The sequence below is a fragment of the Pteropus vampyrus genome, unplaced genomic scaffold, assembly GCF_000151845.1.
Source record: "Pteropus vampyrus isolate Shadow unplaced genomic scaffold, Pvam_2.0 Scaffold11, whole genome shotgun sequence".
NCBI classification, from domain to species: Eukaryota; Metazoa; Chordata; class Mammalia; order Chiroptera; family Pteropodidae; genus Pteropus; species Pteropus vampyrus.
The window spans coordinates 8,941,252-8,962,702 of record NW_011888792.1 but is presented as its reverse complement, the minus strand read 5'-3'; the positions used below and the strand labels follow the sequence as shown (position 1 = coordinate 8,962,702).

At 34.0% G+C, this 21,451-nt stretch overlaps 2 protein-coding genes across 7 annotated transcripts in view; one reads left to right on the top strand and one right to left on the bottom strand.

Moving 5' to 3' along the window:
• Positions 1-5,914: 5,914 nt before the first annotated feature.
• LYSMD3 (LysM domain containing 3) lies at positions 5,915-17,767 on the top strand. The gene is made up of 3 exons (XM_011377960.2): positions 5,915-6,131; positions 9,406-9,671; positions 13,970-17,767. The coding sequence occupies exons 2-3, from the start codon at positions 9,417-9,419 to the stop codon at positions 14,633-14,635; spliced, it is 921 nt and encodes a 306-aa protein (XP_011376262.1). The 5' UTR covers positions 5,915-6,131; positions 9,406-9,416; the 3' UTR covers positions 14,636-17,767.
• A 775-nt stretch (positions 17,768-18,542) lies between these two features.
• Positions 18,543-21,451, bottom strand: part of POLR3G (RNA polymerase III subunit G) — a 32,637-nt gene continuing 29,728 nt past the window's right edge. For 3 of the 6 annotated variants that reach the window (XM_023523250.1, XM_023523245.1, XM_011377935.2), the window contains exon 8: positions 18,543-20,780. In XM_023523250.1, coding sequence (XP_023379018.1) covers positions 20,694-20,780 — 87 coding nt within the window. In that variant the 3' untranslated portion in view covers positions 18,543-20,693. The remainder of the gene's footprint in view (positions 20,781-21,451) is intronic. The other 3 variants (XM_011377927.2, XM_011377913.2, XM_011377918.2) reach the window with 1 other exon arrangement.

The following is a 21,451-nucleotide window of genomic DNA, read 5'->3' as shown; positions in this document are numbered from 1 at the left end:
TTACTCAGTCATATTAAAACTCTTGGCCTTATAATTTGAACGGGTCTTATATTCATGCATGATTTTGTTACATTGTACCTTTGGAAATATTGATTCACTGACTTATGCAAATTTTCTAAGTGTTGATACTTTTCATTGCACGATATTTGAAAAAACCCATTATTAATATCACCACCAATTTTCTCACAAAGTCTTTGTTTTGAGAAGCTGCCAAACTCATTGGGGCAATACAAGTTTTTTAAAACCTACTTTTTGCAAGTCCACCAAATATCCAAGTCTTATTGACCATAATTTTTCTTTCATTCTATTAAACTTTGTGCCCTATGATTAAAATGGCTTGTTGAGCTCCCAACTCAAAGAAGGACACAAAAGCTTTTCCTCCAATGATTGTACATTTACATGTAGTAAAAGAGCTGTATTCATATTTCTCATTTTATCAGAAAAAATAAAAACCTGTAGTCCAATGCTGAGATTTAATAAAATGAATACTTTTTTACTCCTTAAAGAAGGAGTAAAAAAAAACTAAACTTTTTTTTTTTTCTAATGAGTATGCAGTAGTGAACAATACAATGAAAACTAATAGTTTGATGCCATTGCCTTGATTCATGCTAAGGATCACCATGAGTAACAATGACAACACAATGAACAAGGCCAATAACTTCTTAGAATTATTGCAAAAATACTTTTGACCTTGAGGACTTTATGAAGGAATCTTGGGGATCAATAAGGGTCTGCAGACCATGTTTTGACAACAGTTGAGATAGCTATTGAAATGTCAGTTTTGTACAAACTGCATTAACTTCATAAATGTTGAAAGAGGTGGATGTTACCATTCTTATCATAATCTCCTTGTTGAAGTTTTCCAGACACTTAGAAATGCATTTGGGTGCTCTCAGTACACACACCCAACCAGCAACAGCCATCCCTACTTCCAGCTCTTATAAAACTAGAATTTTAATGGAGAAAGGGCAGATATTTAGAAAAAATTGAATATGGCTCATGGAAAGTAGGACAAGGTGGGAGAAAAAAAGAATTCACTATAAATTGTTTTGCATATTCACATCACATTCGCCTCCAAACTCTATCTCAACTAGTTGCTAAAAACCAAATAATATAGATGGGCTAGCATATCTATTTTACTAGATTAAGTAATTGTTTTATGGCTTTGCCTTATGAACAACTATAACATTTTTACATAAAGAATCATTCTTAAGCTAATGATGTCTTCTTTTGTGTCAGCATTAATTATAATGCCTACATAAGATATTTTCTTTTGCGGACTGGTATAGTAAAATATTTCTCTTTCAATGAAATGACATAAACAATAAGATATAGAAATCTTTACAAACAAAATATTCTTTTATATTATGTTAGCCTATAGATAACCAAATATGTAGTATGTTCTCAAGGACAGGGTAATGAAAGGGAAGTTTCCCTACACTAGCAATACAAATCAATTCTCCCACAAAATAACAGATTAGATATAGTATTAAAAAGTACTCCAAAGGAAAATAAGTCCTTTTCAAAACGACAAATCAAAGCAAGTTTCAGTGTGTTTCTTCTTTTAACAGACTACTTACTAATCAGCATATATCATTGCCAAACACAGTATTCTACATGGAAAAGAAAGAAGGTTCCACTACTCTTACTATATACTCCACTGGGTAAATCCAAATGTGAAATACTCTTTGAAGTCAGCAAGCAGTCTTTACTTCAAATAATTCTGAAGGGATTTAGAAGCCAGATAGGATTAAAGCTTTAAAAAAAAAAAAAAGCAGGGAGGGGTGGAATTAGCTCAACCTTAACTGTAAATAAAAGAAAACTTGGTGAGAAGGGAAGAAGAGAAACAGTGGTAAGGGTGGTTTATTTAGAATTAATAGGGAAAAAGGACCCTAAATACAGACTCACTAATCAGAGTATGCAAGAAAGGACCTGTGAAAAATATCTTTAAAACTAAAACTGAATAACCTCATGAATTTAGGTGCTTTGAAAAAATATTTTTAAACCAAGTATTTGTAATCCCAATCAATCTGACATTTGATCTTTCTGATTCAAGCCAACCTCCCTCTTGCCCTAGTTACTGCAACGGCCTCTTAAATAATCTCCCTGCTTCTACTCTAGCCCTCCTAAGTGATTCTTTTAAAAGGTAGCTAATGTCCTCCTCTGCTCCAAACCCTCCCATGGTGTCCCATCTTGTTCTGAGTAAAAGCCCAACTCCTGACAATGGCCTACAAAGTCCTATATAATTTGGCTCTAACTTCATCTTCTACTCTTCTGCCCCCTTGTGTAATCCATTCCAGCAATGCTGACCTTCTGGCTGTTCCTTTAGTACACTAGGCACAGTTCTTCTCAGGGACCTAGCTGGCACTTGGTTGTTCCTTCTGCCTGTCAAGTTCTCCCAGGTACCAGCATGCTCACATACTTACTTTCTTCAGGATTGTGTTAGGTAGGCCTTTCCTTACCTACACTATTACAAATGCAAACTCCTCCAACCCTAAACACTCCAACCTTCTTCTCTACTTACTTTTCCTCCATAATTAATTTATCACCATCTAACATTTTAATATTTATTTTTTAATCTTTCTTCCATCATAAGAACATAAGTTCCTTAAGAGCAAAGATTTGAGACTGTTTGTTCACTATATATCCCCAGTACTTAAAACAGAGTGTGAAACACAGTAGGTACTTAATTAATCTTTATGGGATGAAGAGATATAATTTCTGTCTATATTTTGTCAGATAAGTACTACCTTCACTGTAAATATATACATGTCACTGTTCTATGATTCTTTATAGGGGCATGGAAGCTTTTCTTTTGAACTTCTTGGTTTATTGTTGGTTAAACCGAAGACTGCCACAGACATGGTCTCTAAGCATCTGGAAAGACTTCCCCAAGACTTTTAGAGAAAAGACACAGTAATTTTCTCTATGTATAGATTGTTTGAAGATCAGCAATGAGGAGAATTTTTTTAGGTTTCACCCTCAATCCAGTTTTGAATTCATTTGCATTTATTTTAAATATTTTCTTAATGTACAACTGTATTTTCCAGTTTTGCTTCTAGAAACTAGAATTAGAAAGAAAGGCGGATAAAATGATATAGGGAGAAGCAGAGAGTAAAAGAGGAGGAATGAAAGAAATCTAGCATAGGGAAATCAAGGAAGAACGTAAAAAGAATTTAACATTCTGCTATCGTTTCATTTTTTTGATTTCCAGGTGACTTGATCTGGTTCTTTTCTCCAGGCACTCACTACTTGAATATAAACAGATTTAGGAATGATTAAAAGATCGATGGTTGACTATCAGTTAACTGTAGATAAAACAAGTATGGCTTCTTAACAATAAAATGTGTTCAGTCTTAGTATTTTTTGAATAATAATAAAAGCACGTGGTAATAAAAATTCAATTTATATAGGGAGGTCTAAGAAGAAAAGGCGAAGTCTCCTGCCTGTTCCCCTGCCACATCTAGTCTTTTTTCAACCACCGTTTAAAAAATCCTTTAGTAATTTTCCAGAAAGAAAAATTAAATGCATCTCCCTGCACAGATAGATGAATGTGTGTGGGGTGGGATGAGAGTAGGAGAGAACACATTTAAAATTTTATTCTAAAGGAATAACATCATACCTTCTACATGACAACTTACTTTTTTATTTTTAAAATACATTTGAGAGATCTTTCCATGTGCCTACATGGAAGCTCCATGAGTAAGGAAACTTTCTCTTTTAAATCACTCTATGTCCAGCGCTTAAAGGCCTCCATACTCTTTTCCACCAACAAAAATCTGTTAGGTAAATGAATGAATAAATCAGAAAATACAGATTAACTTCAGTGTTTTGAACAAAAGCATATTACATTATTTAAGTGCACCAGAAATATCCAGTCTACTACTGAAGATCATTTAAGAATATTTGAAGATTTTCTACTATTACTGTAGTAAACATTCCTGAAAATATTTGTTAAAACTTATCCATATGTATCTGTAAGTGAATCCAAGGCAATTACTTAGTAATGTAATAGTTCAGTCCACTGCATTTTTAACTCTTACAGATATTGCCAAGTAACACTCCTACCCAGTTGGAGGAATTTAAATGCTCATTACAATTTTTATTCTGGAGCAGATCACAAAACCTAAAGGTTAAAGACAGAAACACATATTCCTAAAAACTACATATTCTTTCATCTACAGCCATTTAATGAAAACTGTCAGATGAGATCTCAAAAAACTGAAAATCTTTTTGGCTTTGCTGAACACTGGGGACATCCTTTTTCTCAAAGATAAAAGTATTTGTTTGTACTGGTCGGCTTTTTGGAACTTGGCCAAAATTCATGGCTAACTGCTTCCTTTGCGTATTCTAATAAAATATAATTCTCTTATTGTCATTTTGTAAAAGTTCCATAACTGCATCTTTGTTACATATAAATAACAATTCAAGAGCATGTAGATATCTTTGAGAAAGTATTTATACAAAGTAAACAGGTGGCAGTCCCCTAGAAGTGCTTGAAATTCTATGGCTCAGGCTCTCACATGGATTCCACTGCACACTGACGTTAAAATAAGAAAAGTAACCTGTATGCAGAATGAAGGTTGTATTCACATTAACATTCATTAAGGCTGAGCAGCTGAAGCCCTACACATCAAGTAGGGAATACATCCTTTGTTTACTGATGAGAAAATGTCGCAGTGATAAATGGTTACAGACAGGGGTGTCACAAGGGCAAGAGCACACAGAACAGCTCTCACAACCTTAAAAAAAAATTTTGTGTTCCTCTCCTAAAGTTCTTTTTGTAGCATTGTGAAACACAGTGCCTATCCCTTCGAAAAAAAAAGAAAAAGGAAAAAAAGAAAGAAAAAGAAAAAGGAATAATATTGCAATATAGAATTTCTAACTTTTACTGAGAGATGCTCTGACAATAATTTAAAACAAAGCTTCAAAGGCTTCATTACATATATTCAGATATCATGAAAAGAAGTGCTATGCACCCTGCACCATGCCTGTTTCTAAAATGTATACTGTCATAAGAGAAAAGTGCAAAGTCCGTAACGTGAACACTGGGAGACATTAGGCACATTATTAAAATGTTTACTTACATAAATTCTAACACATTATTGTACTTTAGTAAATTTGTGAGAAAAACCATGTATGGAGTCATGAGTTTGTTGTTTAACAAACTAATATTTCATAGACCCCAAAAGTAACTACCAATGACTTTCAATCATTTTCAAAGCAAAATGAATTGCAATTTGTAGACAGCTTTGTCTCGAGAATAGAAAGCCTGAGAACCAGGGCTCGAGGGCAAACATTTCCCAGGGCCTGACTCTAGGTGGCTCACTTTCCTCATCTATAAACACAAAGGATGGAACAACTGTCCTCTGCAGCGCAGGGGTTTTTCTCCAGTGTTTTGGCTCTTCTGCATGTCTAGAGGCTTCTGTATGAAGAATAGTAAGACTTGTACAATATTCTAAAACATAGATGTCAACGCCGTACTTTCGGGGTCATTCCCCATCCTACAGAAACCTCCAAATGCAGTACAAAAAGAAATGCACAACAGCCCCCACAAATCCTCAGCGCCTCCCGGACTCAGTGCTTTCTAGATAGTTTTGCTAGTGCTGCGTGGACAAAGGACAAAGGCATAGACAGCAGGTCGCCCTTGGTCGCTGGATTAGACTGAGGACTTGGAACGAGGAACTAACTCTTCTACTGGAAAAACAAAGCCCCGCCAAAGGGGAGGAGGCAGAGGCGGGCTGGAGCTCGGGCCCCGCCCCCGGGCCCCGGCGACATCCTTGAGCATGCGCGCCGGGCCTAGGCCCGTGGTTGGCGAGCCCCGGTTCTGGGCGCTTCCTCACGCCCCTGCCACCCCCTCCGCCCCCACCCCCGCCCCCGCCCCCCCTGTCCCTTCCCATCTCCGCCCACTTGACGCGATGACGCACGACAGGTTTGCGGACGTGGCGGCGGCGCAAGGCCGGGAAGGCGCAGACGCTGACCGCCGCGGCAACTCCTGTAGAGGCGGCAGTGGGGGAGGAAGAGGACGGGGCAGCCAGAAACGGAGGCTCTGCCATGAACTTACCCGGAACGGTCGCGCCGGCGGACCTGGCAGCCGCCTCCTCGTTGTGTCCCCCTTGCTAACGGGACAGGTAAAGATGGCGGCGAGAGGTGGGGAGTGGCTCCGTCCGGCACGGCGGGGCTGGGCCCCAGCGGTTCTCTCGCTGGAGGCGACGCGGGGCCTTTGGCCGCAGGTGTGGCGAGGGCAGCTGGAAGAGTCCCCGAGGTAGAGGGACCCCGAGGCTTACCCCAGCAGAGTCCCTCGATACAGTGTAGGGAAACAGGTTTAGAAGACGGAGTCTTGCGTGCCCGATTCCCGGAGCAACGCATTTTCTTCCCAAACACTGTATTTCTCCCACAACTTCGTGTTTGTTTTGAATGTTCGCTGACGGCATCTTGCCCACGTCGTCCAAGTTTGATGATGTGACATAAAAATTGAGGTTTAGTCATCGCAGGGGATATGAGGGAAAGGAAAAACTAGACGTGTGAGATGTGAGAGGGAGGGAAGGGAAGTTTATACAAACTGAATTGGCTCTGGAGCATATGGTCCCTGTGATAATGTCCCTGTGCTGAACTGCCTTGTACCTATTGCTCCCTATTTAAGGACTGTCAAAGCGAAACCCCCAACAGCGGTTTATTATACAGAACGAAGGTGTTTGGGAAACCATTTTCATTTACAGCCTGAGCTGATGAATGCTTAAACACCGTATCCATTGGTAACTACTTTTTGTGAGTGCTTGTGATATACGTAGCATGCAGGTTTGTTTCCGTTTTCTGAAGCAGGGATTCGTGATTTTTTTTTTTGCCCAAAGAGAATTAAAAGAGGTGAAGATAATGACTTGAATATTGTGTACTTTCTATTTCTGTTTTGTATATAGTTGGCTCGCATAATTATCTGCGTGGGCCAAAGTCTAGCTTTTCAATTCTTTTATACACACAACCAATTGTTGATTATTCAGAAACAATACCGGTTTGTGGTATTCTGCTTGCATTTCATTGCAATGGGGAGTGAAGAGATATATGTTAAGTTCAGTCTTCAGATATTACTTAGCAACATATCACAGAAAGAGGTCTATGTAAATATCTTAAAATGGCTTTTGGGCATTGCTCAGTGACTTTCATCTGTACTAAGCAAGTTTGTGTTTCTAGGAACAAATTATAAGAGAGAAAAAGTCTAAAGGCAGTATAACTGGGTCAGTATAGCAATATGTAAATTGCTGTATATTAAGTAGGTCTTAATTTTTTAAAATCATGGACACCTTTTGAGACTATGAAAACAATAGTCTCCCCAGAAAAATGTACATATGTATAAAATGTGCCTATGAATCTGTGGGATTCACAGACATTCCCTAGATTAAAGACAGGATAGAAAAGACTTGATTAAATAAGGGTAAATAAAACTATTATGTTTTAGGTGAAGGTGAGATACTCTTTCAACTTTCTTGAAAAATAAAAATAAATCATCCTTAATTTATTATGGTATTAAAACAAGTATAATCATTTTGTCACTTGTTAGAATTCCTGGAAAGAATAGGTGTGATCATGCCTTCGAAACTGATTTTGAGATGTAAAATGTGGGTAGCTTTCTTTAGTTTGGTGGTTGTCAAGTTAGGAATCTCATTCATAGTATTAAATAATATAGCCCCTTGAGGAAACAGGTGAAATAACCTACTTAATATATAGCTATTAGTTACTTATGTTATCTGACTTAAAACCCTTGAGTTTTTAAAGCATTATAAATTTGCCATAGATCAAAGTCAGAAAATGATTTTCAAGGGTTGGGTTCAATTGTATGAAATAGTTCCAAAAATTTTATAAGTATGTGCCTACATAGAAAGTATAACCTATTGTCATTCATATTACAAGTTCAGACATTTGGAGTTGGTCTTTTCTGATTTTTTTTTCTCTTTTTCACTTGGTACTTCTCCATAATAATCACAAATGAACTATGTTCTTCTTTGAGACATCATTTTGCTATGGCTTCCATGACACAACATGGTTTCCTCATCCTCTAAACACTCCTTTTCCTTCTTTACATGATTATCTTTCACCCAGGTACTAACTATAGCAGTTCTTCAAGGCTGTCTTCAACCCTCTTCTCTTGTGTGCTTTCTCTAGGTGATCTCATCAACACCCACAGCTTTAAATTTCTACCTCGGTGCAAAATGAGTCATGAAATTATATATCTAACCCAAACCTTTTTGAATATCACCATATAGCCCACTGGGCTACTTGATAGTTATTTGGGGTATCTTGAAGGAGTTTATAATCATAGTTGCTGCCCCCTTCCCACAAGCTCTTCTTCTACTGTTCCATACCTTAAAGAATGGCACTACCATTTATTGAGTGTTGCAAATCAGAAATCTTGGCAGGATCCTTATCTTCTTTTCACTCTTTATATCAGAGCCATATTATTAAGTCCTAAGTCCTAAGTATTTTGTCTCCAAAACGTCTCTTATTAACTGTCTTCTTTCACAGTAACTGAAAGTGATCTAGTCTTTCTATGCGAACAATTTATACAAAGCTAAAACTGTGAATGTGGATTTAGTTTGTTCTCGTATTTGTTTTTAATGAGAATAGACCAACTTGAAGGCAAGGTGAGAGTCAGTACACAATTAAAAAGTATTCACTGATAAATGTTTTTAACTTAGGTCAGTTCTCAGTCAGTCTTAATAGTGACTTTTCTGAAGTAAAAATGTAGTGGCCTAAAATCTGTTCACAGCCTATTATGGACTGTAAATTGAGTTTGATGAGAACTTTGATAAGTTAAAGTTTAATGAAAAGCTTCTAGAGAAGAAAACTCCCTGGTCAGGAGCAAAGTCATAACCTATGTACTAAATATAAATAGTGATGTCACCATGACCCAGGAAGGTAGAGAGGTAGTACAAAAGATATTTCAACCCCACATGAACTTAAAATGTAGAACAAGCCAAAAAGTTTTGGGTTCATAAAAGTATTGAGTGTGTACCTAAAAAACATTTGATTCCATCAGAACTATAAATTATATATATAGGAAGGGTCACAAGTTTTGAAGACAATATCTAATGTTCTTCACATACTATAAAGAGAACTTAATTTTTTGACCTAAAAATATTATAGCAGTTTGCCTTTGTTAAAATGTAATTACACACGTTTTATGGTATATGGTCTATAAAAATGGATTACCTCTGTCTTATCCTATTGTCTTCACTGTCAAATATGTTCACTACTTAAACAGCTATAAAACATGAACCTAAATTTTTAAATAACTAAAATCATTCTTAAAAAAAAAAAAAAAAGATAAAGTGTCCTGAATGTAAGATTCTTGTGAATCAATCAAATGGATCAGCTACATTTCAAAGTTTTCTCTGCCTTCTTTCTCCCCAGATTTTGACATTATGGCAGGGAGGCATCAGAATCGTAGTTTTCCTCTTCCAGGAGTTCATTCAAGTGGTCAAGTACATGCATTTGGAAATTGTACAGAGAGTGATGTGTTGGAGGAGGATGTTGAAGTGTATGAGCTTCGATCCAGAGGAAAGGAAAAAATCCGAAGAAGTACATCAAGAGATAGACTTGATGACATTATAGTATTAACAAAAGATATACAGGAAGGAGATACTTTAAATGCCATTGCCCTTCAGTACTGTTGTACGGTAAGTTTTAATTTAATATTGTATGATGCAGTACAAAATAATCTGTTCATAGCACAAATTGAAATAAATGCTGTGCCTTTTCATTTCGTCCTATGCCCTACCCTTTTTTCTTCTTTCCATAGAAATCTGTATCATGTAGGTGGATGTTAACTTTTTAAATTAAGTGAAAACTTGAATTTCTTGTCATTTCTAGATCCATGATTCTGTTTGTAGTATTGAAAAACACCCAAGTGTGTTACCTTTTTCTCCTTTTAAGAATACATACATATATATATATATATATATACACACACACACACACACACACACATATATATATAAAATACTTGGGAGATTGGTGATTATTGTGGTTTTTAAATTGGTTTATGCTATGCTTATTACTCTATAAATTGCCTTGGTCTTTTTTCATTTCCTAGTGTATCATAGATATCCCTCATAGCCTTATAGATCTAACTCATTATTTTGTGTAGCTATATAATATTCCATAGTATCAATATGCCATAATTATTAAGCCATTCTCCTCATGGATTGTCAGGATTTTCCCCGTGTTTTGCATTTTGCTGTGAATGTCATCACAATTAATGCTTAAATAGAGGTACTTTTATTTCTGTAGGATAGATTCTCAAAAGTGGACTGACAGATAAAAGGAAAGGTATATTTTTTATTTTAGTTCATATTAAACTGTTTAAAGCCCAAGTGTGTCATTATGTCCATCTTGCATCCTTAGCATGGAATCTGCTTTCATATAAACACGTTGATGTAAAAACTGTTTAGAACACTGATTTTCAAACTATTTGTTCTTGTACTCAGTAGAATTTTGCAATGTATGTACTGTGTACCTCGGACATTTTAAAGTGAACTTCTTAAATATGTCCTTATGACTTAAAATAGTTACAAAGGATATAGTTTCTAGAATGTTGTCAATACTATTATTTAAAAATAAGACTGTTAGAATACTCTTTAAATGTATGCATGGAATTCTAAATATTACCAGGATTTGCTACCTGAAATCATTCATTTAAATATATATATGCTCTTTTTTTAATCGCATGAAATTTTATATCACTTTTTCTCCTTGGTTAATATTTTCATCCTCTCCCCTCCAATCTTTCATAATATATTCTTGTACTTGAAAACCTTTTATAATTACATATTATTATCTGCAATAGAAATACAGATTTATAAACATATATAAATATAGTTATGGAAATGTTTTATGACCATGAGGTGCTATATGTTTTTCTGAAGTAATTATTCTTAATTGATCAAAACATAAAAATTTTGATTTAAAAAGTTAATACAATATTTTATTGAAATGTATTTCTTAATATGAGGCCAGAAGAGCTGGGTTTTGGGTTTGTTTTTTGTGTTTGGTTTGTTTTTTACAGTTCATGTATGGCAGTACCATTTATTATTAAATCAGAAAAATACCTGATTTCATTTTTTTATGCAAATAAATGTGAAGGTGTGGTTTGTAGAAAAATAAGACCACTGAGAAATAAATTACAGAATGTGCCTTAAAAGGTTGATTAGGGAAATTGAAAATTGAAAATGAGGGGTGTTGCTAAAAATACCAAGTTGAGATCCAAGAGATGAGTGTGGTCCAGTAGCTTCATTAGAGAAAGACATTAGTTTTCCTTTCATAAATATGGAAAATTTTCTTAGAAGGAGCTAAGTTTGAAATGCCATATAGACGATTAAAAATAGGTCATATTGACAATGAGATAGGTGAAAAGGAGAAACTATTTCAAGCATATAATAGTGATATGGAGATTTCAAGGAAGAAATAAGGTGAATAATAGAGAAGTGTGGTTCAGAAATGAGCATCATAGACTGGGATGAAGCATTTGAGTTAACTGAAGAGAAGTTTGACCCATATAGTAAGAGAACACCGTCATACAATTTTAACAGGAATGCTGCAAAATGGTGGGGGAGCCTGCTGGTGAATTGGAGGGGATTCATTAAAGAGTATATTGGAATAATTCAGAGGAAGATGATTAGGGCTTAAACTATTTGTTAGTAAGAATAGAGAAGAAGCTGATAGAAAATGTATTTAGTAGAAGTCATATAACATATCAGCTGATTCCATTTGTAGAATGAAAATGATGAAAGGCAATTAGCTTAACATTTGAGGAAAGATGACATTGGCCATAGTGGGAAAATTGATACAACAGAGTTAGAAAGTTAAGATAAGCAATGCTCAAGTAGCAAAAAGAAAAAAAAAAAAAAAAGATCAACCTTACCAAAGGACTTTTCAGTTAAAAAATAAACAGTATTTAGTGCTGTGTGCCACTTACAGATACTCAGTTATAGGAATGATTGAAAATATGCCAGTTATAAAACCGTAATAAGAAACCAGAAAGCCTAAGGTTAGACTCCTAAATTAACCAAGCAAGTTAACGTAACAGCAAAACTATAGGACTATTCAGAGAGAACCAAAGTAGATACTAAACCTTGGAAGCTTAGTTCAGAAAGAGTATTGAGCAATTATTAGTTAGAATATAACCAAGCAAAAAACATTTAAAGAGAAGAGGGTCAGGTTTGCGGTTTGTCAATGAATTTTTGCCTTAAGAAAAAACAGTCTCAAGGTAGTAAAATGACAGAGCACCCTTCATCTTTCATGTCTTATCTCCTAGTTATTCTTCAGTCCTCTCTCCCTCCTCCTCCCACACATACACTTCAAGGGAACTGATTTTTCCAACCAAAAACTCTTACCAGTCTTCTTAGGACTTGATCAGTAGTCTGCCATTGACCAGTTTACTCTCTCCTTAAAACTTTGTTTGACCTCCTTGATTCTGCAGGTTTCTGATTTTCCTACTGTTAATATTTAATGACAGTTAACATTTGCATAACATTTGCATCACTATACTAAATGTCCTTCATACATTTTAATTCATTAACTTTTACAACCCTATATGGTAAGTGATATTATTACTGTCATTTTACATAGGTGGAGACTGAATTTCAGAGGTTAAACAACTTGTCTCAAATCATACAGCTAGAAAGTGTCATAGCCATACTTCCAATCCAAGTAGTCCATGCTTTTAACCACCATCATATATAGCTTTCTTGGTCACTCTTAATCTTTGTGGACTTCTCTTACTCAGCATACTTTTCAAATGTTGGTGTTCTTCAGACGTCTTTCCTGTGTTACCTTTTACTCCCTGTCTTTTTCTAGTGACTATACTCTTGTGACTTCAGTTACCATTTTCGCTGGTAATCTTCAAATATATATTTCTAGACAGGATCATTCTTCTGAATTTCAGACATCTATAACTGCTTGTTGGACATCTTCCACTTGCATATTTCAAGCACCTCAAAGGCAACATGTATAAAATCTGCGTTCATTCTTTTTTCTCCCTGCAAGTGTTCTATGTCTCAGTAAATAGCATCATCCATTGAGTTGACCAAACCAGAAATCTAAGTTTATCCTAGACTCACTTTACCTCTCTGACATCAATCAAGTGATAAATGTTCAAGGTTTAGTTTAGAGCATTGATGGAAATGAAGAATGAGATAAACAGCTTAAAGGTAGTAGGAGAGCTTGGCATGGTAATTGCTAATCTGAGAAACACTCCCCTATGTCTTCTCACAATGGCAAGTGAATAGAATATACAGGTAGGTGGAAGACTACATAATACATAGGGAAAGCTTATAAAAATGACTGCTCTCGGGGATAGTTGAATACTGCATTTACACTGAGAAATTTGGGAAAATTTGAGAAGTTAAAAGTTATATTTTATCAATTCTATGGTATATTTTTTCACATTTTAACATTTTTGACATTGGAATGGGGGCATCTTCAGTATTAGGTGGGTTTTTTACTTAATGATAAAGTAATGGCGCATCTTGGTTTGATAGCATCTTAATCTTGATAAAATATGGTAGTTTTAGTTGGGTAAGTTGACATTTACCTATATTCTTAATTGCACATTGGAAGAACATAAGTATCTGTAATCTTCACAAATTGTTCACAAGCTGCAGAAGTGTGATATTTGTGCATGATATAGAAAGAGAAATAGGTTCCTAGAATCTACATAAATAGCTAGCACTAGTGTTATTAACTTTGGGTGAAAGTAAAAAGTCAATTGGTGATTTCCTAAGACTGGGGTAGATCAAAAGTGGTATAGAACTGTTATCCACAAATAAAATCTCTTTGGATGTGATAACTTAATACTACTAATAATTAATCTCAGCATTTTTTTCCCTCCCAAAATAAGTGGGGCGAATGAGTATTGCTACATCTATTTTGAATTAGAATTCAGTTGAATGTTGCTTTTTTTTTTTTTTTTTAACAGGTAGCAGATATCAAGAGAGTTAACAATCTCATCAGCGATCAAGACTTTTTTGCCCTTAGGTCTATCAAAATTCCAGTAAAAAAGTTTAGTTTATTGACTGAAACACTTTATCCTCCAAAAGGAAGACAGGCTTCACGTCCTTTATCTGTTCAATTCGTTCCAGAACAACAGGAAATTTTGTCACCTAATGATTCTCTTTCTTCCAGTGAGTCAGCTGGTAGCTTTTTAAAAGAAGTGGACCGAGACATAGAACAATTAGTAAAATGTACAGACACCAAAAGAGAGAACCTTAACGAGGTGGTGTCTGCCTTAACAGCACAACAAATACGTTTTGAACCTGATAACAAAAACATTCAACGTAAGGATCCTTATTATGGAGCAGACTGGGGAATAGGGTGGTGGACAGCTGTAGTGATAATGTTGATAGTAGGTATAATAACGCCAGTATTTTATTTGCTGTATTATGAAATTTTAGCTAAAGTGGATGTTAGTCACCATTCAACAGTGGATTCTTCACATTTGCATTCAGGAGTCACACCCACATCACAGCAGAGAGAAGTGGAAAATGGAATTGCTCCAACTCAAAGAATACCTTTTGACCAACAAGGTGAACATAAACTATATAGTCATGATTCTCAGTCACCTGCTGCTCAACACAAAACATAGCATTAGCTCATAGTTACAATGTTAGTGATCACATATACATCTGGAATGTGGTGAATCAATTATATTCAGTAACCACTTCAAAGGCAGGATTTAGGGAGATTGAAGATGCTTTTGTTTTTCACCTTTTTTGAGCCATTTACAAATGGATTGAGAATAAAATCCCTGCAGTTGCTACTTGATATTGAGAGCAGTAAATCCATATATCTGTTGTATAAGTGCTTAAAGCAGAAATGAATTTAAATATGTCTAGAAAATTCTTAACTTAGAAAACCTGTCTTTTTTCTTAAGACTGGTTATGTTTAAATTTTACTTTTTAATTATTTTTTTGGTTTAAGGTTATTGATGTTACAAAGCAGAATAATGATAGCATCAGATATCTGCAACTGAATAAAATTTACTGTGAACCATCAAAATATTTAGTTGCAAAAAAGTGATTCTAAAATTATGAGCACGCATACTTAATACTCCATTTTGAAAGTTTTTGAAAACAAGTTTAGCACGTCTGCCATGAAAACAAGTAGAAACAAGTGGGAAAATAATGTGTAATGTCTATAATAGAGGCTAAGATATATATTAAATGTTATTTTTAAGGCCCTAAAATAATGTGTTATGGTTGGGAAGTTGCTATTTGGTCACTAGAACACTGGATTAGGTCAAGATCTAAAAGTAATCTTTGTCTCTTAAAGAATGCTGCCTTTGCTTCTGTTTTTTAAGTGATTCTATTTGCCTCTGATATTTGAAAGCACTTTTGTAATTCTTTTATGAAAAGTGTTATATGTGTACAGATTAGCAATATTTAGAAAACACATACTGTGATAAATTTTTGCTGTCACACATGGTAACATGCCTTAATTACATTTAATGCCTTATAATACATGTGATACAGTTTTTAGAATTAAAATTAGGCGTTATTTCAGATGGTCCAATCAGACTTATAACATAGGCTGTATAAATTCGTCTCCACCTTCATTTCACTATCAAGCACAAGTTAATGGGGTCAAAACAAATTTTCATTGTCTGCCTCTGACATCTGTTGCATAAAATGGTTCATAAGGTAAAAGCAAGAGTAGAGACCTTTTGCATTAGCAAGAACAAAATGTTTATTGAACCCTTCACTTGTTTTTCAAAGAGAAAATGTCCAACTTAAACTTTTTTTTCCCGAACTATAGCATAAAATTGGGGAACAGAGGCCAAAAGTGTATAAATTTGTTGAAAGGGCTTGATAGTGCCACTTTTTAAGATCTATGGATCTGCTAGATAAGCATTTTGCATACCGATTCCATCATTTAATTTTTAAAAGCATATGTTTTTTAAAATGTAATCAAAAATTAATTAGAAGCAAGATCTGGTGGAGTCTGGATTGCCTGTTTTATGTATAAGAAAGTATGTACCTTAACACCTATAATCCCACCTCATTTTCTGGGCATTATTTCCTAATTTTAATGTTTCAACTTTTTGACCAGTCATTTGATATTTCAAACTCCAATCTTGATACAAAGTAGGGTGAATAAATGTAAATGAGATTTTATGTACCTTCAGTAGCTAAGTTTCATAAAAAAGATAGGACGAAGTCAAACATTAATGCTTTTGCATATATTTGAGGACCTTAAACAGTTACCAAAAAGTGTTAACATGGAAGTTGGAGCAAATTGATTTTTGGGGTAACTTATTTTAAAATTTTAAAAATTGTTGTGCCTTGGACATCTTGAAGTGATGAGTATGATCTTTCTAATTTATGCTCAGTGTTAACTTGGTCAGTTTACGTTGTATTTATTAAGCCTGCTGAAAAATCAAGTTTTAGGGAAGAAAATACAGACTATTTTAGGATAGAATGGGTTAGATGTCTTTTGAAGAACTTTGTTTACATTAAATTGATGAAAAATACAGTCAGTGATTCCTTTTTGCTAGTGGTACTTTGATTTCCAGGGTAATTTATTTTTCAAGTAATGAGATGTACTATGTACTTGATGATTAAAAAACATTTGTCTTGCAAAATATCCTGTTCCTTGAAGGAAATATAACATCCTTTTGACACAATCAGGCAGTTTCCTTTTTCTGTATATTTGAATTACATATTTTTAATTGAATATAATTTGAATTATATATAATTCTGTCATCTACAGAATTATAGATTGTAATCATGTCGTTTTTTAAAGAAAAAAAATCCTAAGCATTTAATGCAGAATTTTAGCCTTTAAAAAGTACTAATATACATAAAAATTTATAGCAAATACAGATTACTTTGTCAAACTTAATAAGAAAAGTTATTGTTTGACACTTGCGTTGAAACCCTTACCTGAATTTCCACTGAGGCTTCACATTAGAAGATATGTATCTGTAAATGTAAAAGTAACTGAACTATATGTGAATCATTGCATTTGGTTCACTTTAAAAATTGGTATTGCAAGTGAAGAAAAAACTATTTTTAGGGCAGATTTTTTTTAAGTCCAGTACAAATGGTTAAGGTTGTTTTGAACTAATGGATGCCATTTAAGATATGATTATAGAGTCTGCTGGCCACGTTAAGAATTAGACTAATATTAAATAACTTCTCTAGAAGACTTTTTGTTTTTTAAAGCTTTTTCTGGACTCTGCTATTCAATGGCCTGAAGAGTTCTTTAAACGAACCACTAAGTAATTAGTTCTTTGAAAAGGTATCTACTTCTAAAATTACCTACTTGGGAATATGAAGGATACAGTTAAGAGTTTTAGAAATGTGAAGCAAGGATACAAAGTTATAAGGTAAAGGAGTTTTTAGAAGTATTTACTTAAATGGTGCATTATGATGGGAGTCATTCTTATTTTGAATTACAACAATGTTGCTCAGGAAGTTAGTATTTTTCTTCCATGTATGTGCATATTGCACTATTAGATCATAGAAATATCTGAATGCATTATTTCTTTTTATATATGCAAATACTATCAATCTTGTATAATGTATTTTATACAAATGCAAAGTGGAATTGTAGAACATTATGTTAGCATGTACATCTGTAAGACTGGTTTTTAAAACTTGCTCCATATTTTTCATATTTTAAAAGATCTTCAAAATGTAATAAAGTTTCTATTTTATTATTCAATCTGAAATGGAAGCTGGTGAATTTAATTGAATAAAGCAAACCTTCTTTCAAACTGTTTGATATATACTGTGTGAGATAGATTAAATTGCCAAAGGTTTACCAATTCAAATTTCCCCTTTATACTGAAACAAAAAATCTACTGGATTATTTATAGGATATAAGTGAAATGAAATTGAAAAGAAAAATTTCAGGTGGAGGTTCTTTAGGGGATCCTGGATCTTAGGGAAGAAGACCATAAAGGCAGGGTCTCTGACTTATTAGTGAATTGTGGAATCAGTCATATAAAATATGCTCTATGGTTAATTTGATTATGAAACCTTTCTACAAGAATGTTAATTTTTAAAAATTGCAGTAGTAAAACAATGAGAGTTCTTTGGAGCTATTATTTAATGGAAGAATTTATGGTGTAATCCTTTTTCCATTTTAAAAATCTTGATCTTAAAATTATATTTAATTACATTTTTTAAAAAAAAGATGAACGTTTTTAATTCCATATTAAGGCAAAGCCAGTGACACTGCACATTAAGGTAGTGGGGAAGGACAAGTTAACATCTTCTGAATATTCATTAGCATTCTCTCAGATCCAGTGTCAGTCCAATGATCACATTCATATTACACTGTCTGACAAATCTCTTAGTCCATTATCAGAACATTAATCACCCAGAGTTTTCTTTGTTGTTGCTAGTGATGGTTTGTTCAATAATACTTGATAAGAATATTTGATATTGGCATGCCTGCTTAATATACAGTTATTTTACCAGGTAAAATCTGTATTAACAAATAAGTTTTTTCTATCAAATATGTTTAGGTTCAAAATAAAACAGGACACAGTTTTGTAAGAATTTAATATGTAAATACAAAAAAGCATTATAGCAACAAAAATTTGGCTTGTTTTATAGCAATTTTAAAACTTCACCAACAAATACTTTTTTTATGTATGAGTTATCTGCATTAAAGTTTTCCATTCGAGTAACTTCACTGAGATTTTAAGCCACAAAAATAAGATTCATGCTGGCAAAGCAACATGCAGATACTTCTGCCTGTTCTTACCGTTAGTCTACTATAAACCTGTAAAGATATTTTCCAAAGGGGAAAGACAAAGCATTTAAGAGAGATGGCTAGGGTTTCCAGGGCAAATACCTGCCCAAGGGGTTTCTGCAGGACAAAATCGTAGAGATAGATTGAAAGTGAGGGGAAAAAAATACCTGTATTTTGGTGTTTTTGCCCTATTCAAGTGTTTATCTGCAAATTTACAATAAAACAAACTACAGAGATAAGACATGTTATTTAGCTAAGGTACTATGGAGGTGAGAGAATAAAACACCTGTTAATAATCCTAAATAACTTTATTTGCCCATTACAAACAACTTTAAGTGAGGTTTCTATTCTAAGTACAGTAGATTGCTGCTTTAAAGTAGACATTCATGTTTTCCATTTAGTATCTTTAAAAATTTTACAAGTTCCTTTAAACAAGAAATAATTCACATACCATCAACATAGCACTGAACATCTGATGGTCCTCATACCTATCTTGAATTATCTGAGAAAGTATTACAATTGAAACTGATCCTTTTCCTGAGAAAGCCACGTTACAAAATGGCACAAGAGAATATAAATGTTCCCCAATTTTCCCTACTCGAATACAAAATGGGAAAACCAGGTTACAATGTTTTATGAGGAAAACATGTTTGTTTCTCAAAACTGTTTTCAAACATTTTATAAGCTACAGTTTTTTAGAGGGCGAGACCAAATTTAAGAGGTGATCATTTCTATATGTTAAGAGAATGAATACAGTAAATTTCAGTCAATGTTGAAGCAATTTATATAGGAAATTGTTTACAAGTGAAGAAACCAAGATACAAAAAACTTAAGCTCAATTTCAAGATTTAACAGTCAAAGGAGAAATAGAACCTAAGGTTCTGATTCTCAGAGGGTAAGGGTGCTATCTTTCCAAAGGGAAAAATAAGTTTCTTTTGGCGGATAATATTAAACTTTTTTGAAATATGTAATATGAATTCCTGTCAAAATCTTTGGCATTTTAAGTATTTAGAGGCTAAGGTTTTTAGGCATTCCTCAAATATAAAAAGGGAAGCTAGTTTTTAATTAAAATAAAAGTCAATTTCAAAATGACCTGAGTTGTATTCTGCACTGTCATATAAATCAACTGGATAGCAATGAGTCTTTTGAAATAACAACAGACCATTACACCTCACAGATTTCACACATGCATTCTGCAGTGAGATTTATATGCCTAGAACTTTACCTATTGTAAAGTAAAAATTTAAATAAGTTGTCTTAGTCTAATATTTTATAAGCCCAACTATTCAAAGATACCAAACTTATTACAGTGGGTGATGATTGATTCATATATGGTATGAAGTCAACCCCAAATTCAAGTATTTTTACTAATCATCTCAGGTAATGGCTGAGATATGAGCTATGAAATTTACATGGCTCCAATTGGCATTTGTCCCTGTGTGCAAGCTTTCGATCACAAATCTAACCTCATATGCACTTGTAAGAGCTCAAATAGGTTTATGTAGTCATAATGTAGTAACACAAAACATGCCATGTAAAAGCAAAAAGCAAATTCAAGTTTTTCTTTTTAAAGTGCTCCATGTGCAATATTAAATCAACTCAACAGAAATCCACTAGGATGACTACTAATATTTTACAAAAGATCAGCAGTTAATAATTTGTTCAAGGACGAATACATAGATTAAAAGATGCAAAAACTCTTTAGGCACATTCTAATCCAAATAATACTAAAAAAAATTGAATACTTAAGAGGGATAACAGGTGTTGAGAAGGAATGTCAGAATGTCAGACTAACTGGTAAGGTAACTGATATGTAAACTCAAAGTGGTAAATATTTGTCCAACAAAACGTGAACAAAAATACTCATTCCTTATCAGAAATAAGTCTGTCCAAATGTTCAGAAGCTGTATCATAAAAGTATTTTTTGAGAAATTTCAGAGCTAATAGGTTGCTTCATCCATGTTGTCATCACTGTCTGCGCCAAAATCATCTCCATCTTCAAAGTATGAGTTAATGTAGTCATTTTCCTAAATGAAATTATATATTCTTCAGTAAACATTAAAATGAATGAGCAGTTAACATTGTTAAGGACCAATATAGGCTGTCCTTTTAAGTTTGTAAATACTAAATATAGGTAATAAAATACCAGGCTTAAAAGAAGTCTCTGCTATGTCATCCACTTACAAAACACATTAGCTTTCACTCACATCTACCTGTGCTGCTTTCTTCCTACTATTCTCAGGCACCAAGTAGCTAAGAGAACACAAAAGGATGCCTACATACCTTAGTAGGATGATACATCTAACTCATCACACCTTAGTGGGATGATTTAGCTAAACCACGAAACACTTATTTTAAACAATGAACAGACACTCGTGAGACAAAGCCAATTTATATTAACATTAGACTACACCAGATCTGAGGGGTTTGATCACAGTACACAACAAGCATAAATAGAGGAATGTTTAATTCCTATAAAAAAAAATGTCTCAATACCAAATCAAACCTAGAGGATGTCATATTACATTGCATTCAGGGGCCCTTCAGGTTAAGAGAGATTAAGCCATCAGGAATATTCTAATTCTAAGGTTAAGTAAGGTTATTATCCATGTAAATGACTCAAGATATCTATGCTATCAAAAATTCAAATATTCATTTTAGATATTAAAAGAAATTTAAGAGTGTTATTAACCAACTG

Coding starts and splice junctions, on each gene's coding strand:
- LYSMD3 (XM_011377960.2), top strand. CDS start 9,417: ATGGCAGGGAGGCATCAGAATCGTAGTTTTCCTCTTCCAGGAGTTCAT. Junction 9,672..13,969: donor CCCTTCAGTACTGTTGTACG/GTAAGTTTTAAT, acceptor TTTTTTTAACAG/GTAGCAGATATCAAGAGAGT.